This window comes from Mytilus trossulus, chromosome 4, assembly GCF_036588685.1.
Source record: "Mytilus trossulus isolate FHL-02 chromosome 4, PNRI_Mtr1.1.1.hap1, whole genome shotgun sequence".
NCBI lineage: Eukaryota > Metazoa > Mollusca > Bivalvia > Mytilida > Mytilidae > Mytilus > Mytilus trossulus.
The window spans coordinates 80,043,524-80,053,600 of NC_086376.1; the positions used below are offsets into that span (position 1 = coordinate 80,043,524).

General features: G+C 31.7%; 1 protein-coding gene across 3 annotated transcripts; it reads right to left on the minus strand.

Annotated features, from left to right (window-relative positions):
• Window positions 1-425: 425 nt before the first annotated feature.
• Window positions 426-8,464, minus strand: LOC134716080 (zinc finger CCHC domain-containing protein 9-like). 3 transcript variants are annotated; one of them, XM_063578825.1, is made up of 6 exons: window positions 8,414-8,464; window positions 4,253-4,566; window positions 3,765-3,909; window positions 2,372-2,464; window positions 1,154-1,225; window positions 426-611 (listed from the first exon to the last, which is right to left on the minus strand). In XM_063578825.1, exons 2-6 carry the CDS (start codon window positions 4,562-4,564, stop codon window positions 487-489), a joined length of 747 nt encoding a protein of 248 aa, XP_063434895.1. In that variant the 5' UTR covers window positions 4,565-4,566; window positions 8,414-8,464; the 3' UTR covers window positions 426-486. The 3 variants fall into 3 exon arrangements, with proteins under 3 accessions (XP_063434895.1, XP_063434897.1, XP_063434896.1); XM_063578827.1 differs by having other exon boundaries at window positions 8,395-8,419; XM_063578826.1 differs by lacking the exon at window positions 8,414-8,464 and adding an exon at window positions 8,302-8,401.
• Window positions 8,465-10,077: the final 1,613 nt, after the last annotated feature.

Consider the following 10,077-nt stretch of genomic DNA (forward strand, 5'->3'; position numbering starts at 1 on the left):
ACAACAGAAAACTGGTAATGTAAATTCAGAAATTATGGCATGCGATTTTTGAAGCAAGGACAAAGATATGAGTTGTATTATTGTGATTCCATGAAAATCTGCATATGTATTAGGTATTGGATTGTAAGTTACTATTGTGATAATCACCGGCAATATTCACAAGAATAAAATTTCAGAGTAACTTTTGAATTTAGTATTTTAATAGGCGCTGAATGCATATGATGCAATAAATCCCAAAATATAAAACTGAAGATGTGGTATGATTGTCAATAAGACAACTCTCAACAAGAGACCAAATGACACAGAATTTAACAACTATAGGTCACTGTATGTCCTTCAACAATGAGCAAAGTCCATACTGTAGTCAACAATTAATAGAAAGATTAAATAAAGTCATTTAAAGAAGATCAAAGAGAAGAACAACATTGATAATAATTCACTTTTTAATATAACAGTATAACATTTTTTAAGGCATTTAATAAGGAATCAGAATTTAACCATTTTCGGAACTTTTTTCTTGACAGTCTGTGGCTTATAAACATCTTCCAACTCTTCCTCTGCATCAGCACTTGTGAAGTTGTCTAGTGTGGGAAGTGTGACACTGTCTATTCCTGCAAAATGCAATCACAAAAGTTAGATAACACTAATTTTATCTTTCTTGGAGTGAAAAAAATGTTTAATGTGCATTTTAGATACTGTTGGGTTGCTGTCTGCTTGCTGTTTTCCAAGATTTTACTGAATATTGTGATTAGTGTTATTAAAATCTACATTTCATCTCAACTTTTTCATGAATGTATAGGATTTATTGCTTTAATAGACTTTTGTTTGCTAACATCCAGTGGCTAACATTTACTGCATATTCAGGATGAAACCAAATTATCAATAAATACAATTGAGGCTGTCCAGGTAATTGGGATTCTCACTAGAAAATGAGGGTACATTTTGTGTATTGGATGGGACAGAAATATGCCAAATTTTGTGGTAATTTACTTTGTAGTTTACTGCAGTAAAATATTTGCATCAAAATGTCATATTACTTGTGCATCTGAAGAATCTAATTGGTATATAAAAAAAAAACTCTAAATAGGCTGGATAATTTTTCTGGAAATTAAACCCTGATATTTTTTTATTACTTGAATTACAGTTAACTTACCCAGTTTGGCATGTGCTTCTGGGCAATCTTTCACATAATGTTCCACTGACCCACATTCTTTACAGCACCCTCCTGAAATGATCAGAATATGTGCATAACTATGTCAGGACATGACACATGTATATAACAAATTTTGAACTGAGATTTTAGTTATCTCTTTTTAATATGGTATGAAACCTTGTATGAAGAATATTATAAAAATTTTGAATTTATTTGCATTTATTCTTAAATAATTTAATTTTGGATGTAACGCTTCTTCTGATTGACTGACATTATTTTGTTATCAGTCCATAGACATAATTAAGTCATGTGAACATGATGTCATCAACGTTTTTTCATGGTTTTCTATAGTTTAAAATAGAGTTAAGTATTAAATTGTAACAAATGACTGTAATATTTCTTCTGTCTATTCGAAATAACAAAAAAAATGTGGTGCACACAGTTAAATAATTATTCAGTGTGCACCACATTTTTTATGTTATTTCTTCATAGACAGAAAAAATATTAGTCATTCCTTAAATAATTTGCATAATTGCACTGTTATTTGAATATGACTGGCCCTTTTCTTTGTCTGTTTTACACTTTAAAAGACCATATAGTTGAAACTACTTTTGCTACCCTTGTAAAAATTGTTGATTTCACAGTGTTTCATTCATGAGGGATACATTTGAATGCAATCCAAGGGTTCCAACAGAGCCTAAGGTGAATTTTATAGAAACAAAAACAACAAATGTCTAGGTTTAAAATAAGATGTTTACCCTTTCTCATGGCTTTTTGTGTGTAAACTGTTCAATTCACAAACAGATTCAACATTTAAGCCTTTGACTTTTATTCAGTCTGTGAGTGCACTGGTCAATTTGTTGTTTTTATGTTTATGTTTTTTGACTGAATTAAACAGTTTATTTCTATTATCATTAATAATTAACCGTCACAGAAATTCAATTAACCAAGTTGATTTTCTTAACTGTGGATTCATTATTATTGTTTAGATGCCAATTTTAATGGATTTCGTGTGTACAGGACTAGGTGATTCACAAATTTAACAGTTCACCATTAACACTTTTCCATCAAGTTGTATGCAAACTTTGGCAAATCCAGGAAATCAAATATCCATGAAAATGCAAGTTTTTTTTCTCAATCCATAAAAATTCATACAACGTGAAAATAAACAAATTCCACAGTATCTGTTTTTACCATATGCATTGGTTTTGTACTTACCCATAGGATATAAACCTTTAGGATTGTCAGGACACTGTTTAGATAAATGACCTGTCTCTCCACAAATAAAACATTTAGCATAGGGAAAATCTCCTGTAAAACAAAACAAAATATTAATTAAACTGTCAATTGTTCTTGAACAATTGAGAGGTCTTTCCTTTTGTAATGTAAAATACATGTTCCAACAGACGTAGAATGTATTGAAAAGGTCAAGGTCAACCTTAAAAAGCTCGAAAACACACTAAAAATCCTTTATATAAGGTTAAAAACACTAAATTCGCTATCTGGGACATGATCTTGACCTTTAACCTTTTGTCCTTTGTCAAGGTCATTACTCCCCAATGCCATTACTGAAGACCCCAAGGGTCTAGGACCTTTGGTTATATAGTAAAAGCTGATTTTGAGTTTTCAGAAACCTAAAACAGGGGTTATGCCCCTTAAAAAAAGGTCAAATCTCTTTGGTCAAAATGTAACAAAGTTGCGTCATAATGATCCGAACATTTTCCACTGTTTAAATCTTCTGTAAGTATAATGGTTCCTGAGATTATCCCATAACAAGGTGTTAGGTCAAAGGTCAAGGTCAACATACAAATTTGACCTTGAGGTATTTTTCAAAGATACATGAATTGATGATGATTGGTGAAGATCCTAGGTGTCTACGACTTACGGTTTCTGAGTTTTGGTGGCCAACCGACACCGGTTAATTTCAATAGGGGCATAACCCTACCAATGAGTCGTTGAATCTTTTTGATCCAAATGTAACGAAGAACCAGGGTCTGGTCCTGAACAAATTTCACCCTTTGTTTTTTTTCTACCTATTACGGTTACGGTGTTGGAACGATAACAAGTTTTTTGGGTTTGGAATGATTACTCCGAACCGACAAAATATTTCGACTCACAGGGTGAGTTCAGGATAGGTGTTCATGACATCGATACAAAGTGTGAATATGAAAGTGACACGTCTTACTGTTAACGCGGATAAATTTGTCAAAGTTTGGTGGAAGAATAATAATAAACAGAAGAAATACAGTAAGGTCTTTCCCTTTTGTAAAAGGAAAGACCTTAATTAAATTTTACACATTTTACATTATTTTTATGAGAATTGATTTCTTTAAAAAATAAAACAAGAAATGGGGTATCTATCCATAGGGACACAGATGATTCCCCCGCTAGCATAATAATGCTACTAAGGGACATAACTCAAGAACTTTCAAAGTGATGCTTCCAAAAATCTGTATTCCTATATGATGGTTCTTAAATATAAAGCAAAACTTGATTCCAGCGAGAGCCTTGGAATGCAGAAGCTTGTTTCTTGCTAGGACATAATAAAGATTACAGAATAATTTGAATAAATCATACTTGATTAATGAATTTCCAGTTTGTCATTACATACCTGGCTTGACTTTAACTCTACATGAACTAGAAGAGTGTTCTGTAGACCCACATTTAAAGCATATTCCTGTTCCGTGTTCAATATCTTTTTTTGCTGTTGGACACTCAGACATATTGTGGCCTGGCTCTCTACAGTTATAACAAACCTGAAATACAGAATAAATAATCATCAACCCTCTTGCTGCCAGAAGGTATTTAAGGTTGCATTTTGCATGCCAGAAAATATGACAGTTGTACATGTACAACATTGCACATATAAATGCACAGAAAAAAAAATCTGCAATAATGAGTTGGAATGTATAATAATTTATAATTAAATTGTATTCCGAATTATTTAGCTGGAGCACTGTTATACATTGTAACATTGTATTAAAGCAATATCATTTAACATAAATGCTAAAAAAAAATCAGCTAGGTGCACAGCAATGACTACCATCTACCCATTACCATTTTCCATGAGAAGTAGTTACAGTGGTCAGTTACATTTACCTTTTCGTCTTGTTTTTTCTTTATTCTTTTCACCCTCCTGTTGTCACTTCTTGTCTCCTTCTTTAACATGGTAAATAATTCTTTTTCCTTTTCATCACTAAATCCAAATTTTTTCAATTTAAAACCGTCTCTGGATTTCCCACAACTAGCACCTTGTCTGTGATGAATCTCTGAACTCGCTTGTCCATAATTCCTCTGCCTGTTTTCACCACTTCTGTCAGTGTTTTGCTGATTTTTCTTTAGATCTTCCCATTTAGTTGATTCTTCAGGTCTCTTTCTTTGACTACCAGTTAATTTAGTAAATCTTGTCATACCTATCAAATACAGTAAGATCTTCGATATAAGAATAAATGTACATGTATAAACTACTGCTATTTCAAACTACAAGGAAATCTACACTTAAATTTCTTTAAAAGGCTGAAAGCTGCACCTGGAGAAAAAAATATGCCATATTGACTTCTTTTTTTCTTCCTTTATTGCAATAAGTTATGTTTGCTTTAAGAAGATCTTTAAAGATGAATTTTTGAAGGTCTAGTGTAAGAATTTGACATAAAATAATTTCACAAAGTAATTCCTGATACATGTGTAGAGTTTCATTGTATAAATTGTTTATGTTGGTACGTTGAGCTAAGGGTTGAATATTCTAATGGGCATCACTTCCTTACAACTGTTTCTATACAGTTTTAAATGCTTTTAAATGATAAAAATCAATATATTTCTTAAGGTAGTCCAAGATTACTCTGACATCAAACGGCTGTTTGCCAGAAAAGTTGGGGCCGTGTGACATCAGAGCTCGTCCCGTATCAAAAAGTGGATATTTGCCCATCCAAAATAGATGGGGTGCTTTGTTGCTTCTGGTGCCAACTAACAGCCTTGGTATTATATAAATTGGGTATCAATTTGTTCATTTTTCATTTATCTCTTCATTTATGTAAGCTTCACCTACCTGCCACCTTTATTTTTCAATATTTAAACAGTTTTCACAGTGACCCATCGATTCAGACATTTTTACTTTTATTTTCAAAAGTTTCGAGAGATTTCACTACATCATGACTCAATTATGCAAAATTTTATACTTTTTTCATCTCCTTTACAGGAGAACTATGTTTTATATTTAAAAGCCAACCAGGATATATATTTCACCTGCTTTACAGGAGATCGGTATTAAGCATTTAGTGCCAACCACAATAACAGTCAGAAGCTCTTGGACATTAAGAATACTTGTATCTTATATGAACGAGGTTTTAGATTATAGTCATTTCCATAAATCATCACTTTTTTCTCTGACATGGTCACATGATAATCATGACATCCTTTTGAAAATTAAGGTAAAAATGTCTGAATCGATGGGTCACTGTGAAAACTGTTTAAATATGGAAAAATAAAGGGTGGGAGGTAGGTGAAGCACACAGTAAGCACATAGAACATTCATATGATATGAGAAATTACATATACTAGTATATGAATAGTCGACCTTCCCATGGATAGAAACAAGGCACTGGCTACGGTTACATGGAAATGTAACAATAATAAAAATATTATTGTTACATTTGAGACTAAATGCAGGAATGCATGGTTGGGTAAGGACCTGTTTAAATATGAATGTAACAATAATTATTGATGCTACGGTTACATTGCGTTAGGCCAGGATTTTTTAATTTGTTGGTTTACGGATCCGCCGACCCGATTTTGCAGATTTCCAAAATAAAAATAAAATCGAATTTTCAGGCTTTTTTTTATTCTCGCCGACCCTAAGAAATGCATTATCCCTGAAAAATAATTAAAATATCCTTTTTTATGAAATAAAATGCATTAATCACTAACAGAAGTGATGACACTTTCTGTTGTGAAAAATGAAACTTTCAGTTTACGTTTCTAAAAATAGACAAATCAATTATTAATGACCTTGAAAGGTTGTTTGCGCAAATAACCTGTGTTTAAAACCAATTACACAATAAGTTCGTTTTCCTTATTAGTCACCAGTCCGTAAGATGCATGTTCTCATATAAATAGACTTGTCCAAATGTGGACAAGTGGAATTTCAAGATATCAAGTTAAAATACTGAATTTTAACAAATCATTTGATATTTTCTTGTTTCATAGATAATAAAAAAATATTGTCCATTTGGATAATAAACGGGAATGCATGACAACAGATTATTTAACCTGATATTCTCGTTTTTCCAATGGACGAGTCTATTACGTTTTTGACACGTGTGTTGAAACTTATTTTCGTACGACGTTTTTACTTTTTTTTTCTTTATTAGTTATTGTGCTTATTATTTTTCACCAAGTTTTGATTAAAAGCTAAGTCAAATAACTGACGTGAATCTGTTTTTCTTGTTTGTGAATTGACGATTTAATTTCGTCTTTGACAGTGTACCCCCCCCCCCTTTTTTTACGGGAAATTATTAGACAATGTCATGCGATGTTTATAGCTGAGCAATAATAATTATCAAACTAAAATTTAAGAACGATGAAAAAATAGTATGACAAACATATATTAGAAAGGTGAAATATATTTTTATTTTGCATATCAGTTTTCTGTCTTGAAAGATCTTTTTTTTCTTTTTTTTTCCGACCGACCGACCCGACTTTTTCATGGAGAAAATCCGTAAACCAACAAATTAAAAAACCGTGGCCTTATTGTTACATGAAAAACAGCAATTTACGATGGGACTAGTAATATATACTAAATAGGCCTAATAAAAGTTGAAGACATTCTCATTATATTTAAAATACATACATTTATTACATACAATAACTTTAATGTATTTTTTTATTTACAATGACAGTTTCTACAAATCCAGTAAGTGATTTTTAAAGCATGTTTAAGTCCGACACATTCAGTTTGATGAACGACATTTCGTCCTCCATGGATATATGTACATACAGAAGTTCCCAGTATTTAAGTTACAGTTAGCAAACTTTTCTTTTGATGTATCAATTTCTTTCAGAACTGCGTTTGTATAGCTGTATATGAAATGTGTGTCTTGATATTGTTTCCGAGTTTCGTTTAAACATGTTAAAAGGAATCCCAAGTTTTAAATTTTTCACCCTAAACAAAATTGGTAATAAAAATATCTTCATCCATTGTTCAAAGTATAATGACAATGATATTAAGGGTAGGTGTGCAGTTAAATACTTAGAAGTGAAACCATTGCACGATATATCTTTCGCCTTTGGCACTCCTCATCTGGAGTAGTATCTTTAAGAACATCAAAACCATTGAAAACGCAAATCTTTTTAAACACCATTTGTTGAATAATAATATTTATTATTTATCATTATTACAAGTATTATTTAGTACATATGAACAAATTAAGCAACAAAACTATAGGAAAAATTAAGGTGGTACCCAACACTTTCACTAAAATAAATTTGGCTCGTTTAATTTTCATAAAATTTTGACAAAATATTTACTTTGACCCTTTAACAAAAATATAAAAATTTCAAAAGTTTTGAACCAACCGTTTTGTCAGAAAAATTACACTGGTTATATATATAGCAGTTTGACAAACACTAATTTTGATCATTGAGAAGCTTATTATTCCCTTTACAACACAATGTAATTAAAACGTTAAGCTGATTTTAAAGAGTTATCTCCCTGTAGTGTTAGGTACCACCTTAAGTTTAATAAATGTAGCGTACATTCCTGACTTGCTGTAAAGTTTTCATGTAACAAAAACGTAATGTAACCGTAGCCTCAATAATTATTGTTACATTCGTAATTAATCGGTTCCTTACCTAACTTTGCATTCCGGTAATTAGTCTCCAATGGCAATGTAACAATAATATTTTTATTATTGTTACATTTCCATGTAACCGTAGCCAGTGCCTAGAAACAAGTGCTGGTGTAATGAATGATTAGATTGAAGACAAATGTTACTATGTGGAGTCTTATACTGATTATTTTTTTTACCAAAGTTACGTTTTTTTGTACTGGTATGGATAGTAAACGCCACATTGACAGAGACAAGTGCCTTTGATTATGGGCCTAAGAAATTATTGACAGTGTCAGTGACAGACTTATCGATCGCTCATTGTACCCTTGATGTATCTGAGTTTATAATCAATGTTTTTTCCACAAGGGAGAAGCCAGTCATCTATTTTTGTGAGAATATCACTGCATGATAATATACATGATATATTCTGTTTTACCAAAACACTTGGGACCAAAAAAAACGTTGTTATAAATCAACCGGAAGTGAATGAATTTTAATAATTTAAAATCAACAACGGACAACATAGATTTTCCGTTATTCTACTAGTCACAGGACTTGTTTCTATCAATGGGATTCCCGGAAAACCCATTTTCAACGTACATTTACGTTGAAAGTGGATCTTCTCATGAATAGAAGCAAGTGGAAACCATAAATAAAAACAAGTGCCTGTGGTTTTAACGTCAAGACGTCATTTCACGTCGCCGCGTATCGAGTATTCCAATGGGTGATTTATGTTACTTACAGGTTCCAAGTATCTGGGTAGATATTTAAAAACCTATTTTATGCCATAATTTGTCAATTTTCTCATGCACTCGATATACAGCGGTACTGTGACAAACTTGCGTCTTCAACAATTCTTTTATAAGGAACTAAAAAAAGTTTAACTTGCCATGATTAAAAAAACTGATCAAAATCTGCTATTACAGTATGGTTAAGTAAATGAAGTTTACAAGAGCGCACACGCTGAATACGGGGCGCCCAATGGGACTCTTGTGGTTTTGTACAAAATTCAATTCTGTCATAACAAAATCATTTTTGTCTTACAAAACTATGTGCTACAGACTTGTTTTGTGAGAACTTCAATTTTGTGATGACAAAATTCATTTGTGTAGACAAAATTCATTTTTGTCATGACAAAATTCATTTTTGTCATGACAAAATTCATTTTTGTAGACAAAAGTCATATTTGTCATGACAAAAGTCAATTTTGTCTAAAAGGTATGCAAATATAAACATATTTGCATACAAAATTGACTTTTGTTACCTGATATGGAAATTAAATCACAAAAGTCAATTGTGTGAGGTAAGATTCAATTTTGTGAGACAAAATTGACTTTTGTGAGAAAAATTGACTTTTGTGAGACAAAATTGACTTTTGTGAGACAAAATTCAATTTTGTCAATTTTGTTGAGACAAAATTCAATTTTGTCAATTTTGTTGAGACAAAAGTCAATTTTGTCAATTTTGTTCTCACATTGGTCAATTTTGTCAGTTTTGTTGATCACATTGGTCAATTTTGTCTCACAAAAGTCAATTTTGTCAATTTTGTTGAGACAAAAGTCAACTTTGTCAATTTTGTCAATTTTGTTGAGACAAGAGTCAATTTTGTTGAGACAAAAGTCAATTTTGTCAATTTTGTTGAGACAAAAGTCAATTTTGTCAATTTTGTTGAGACAAAAGTCAATTTTGTGTAACAAAAGTCGATTTTGTATGCAAATTAGTTCACAGAAACCAAACTAAACTAATTTGAATACAAAATTGACTTTTGTCGCCCAATTTTCAAATTAGGTAACAAAAGTCAAGTCTGTGTAACAAAAATGAATTTTGTCATGACAAAAGTGACTTTTGTCCGCTGAAAGATAATTTTGTATAACAAAATTTTAAATTTGTAGTATGATACAAATTTTGTTAAACTGAACTCATTTTTGTAAATCAGGATAAGACGGAGGCTGTGTCTTCTTTCCTCTAGCGTCTCCATTTCAAGCTGGCGGATCAGATAACCCATGACAGAAATACATAACTCAGGTGCGTAGCTACGTTTACGTCAAAACGCCCGGTACACCGTGCATTTTGATCAACAACAAAAAAAGATATTTTAAT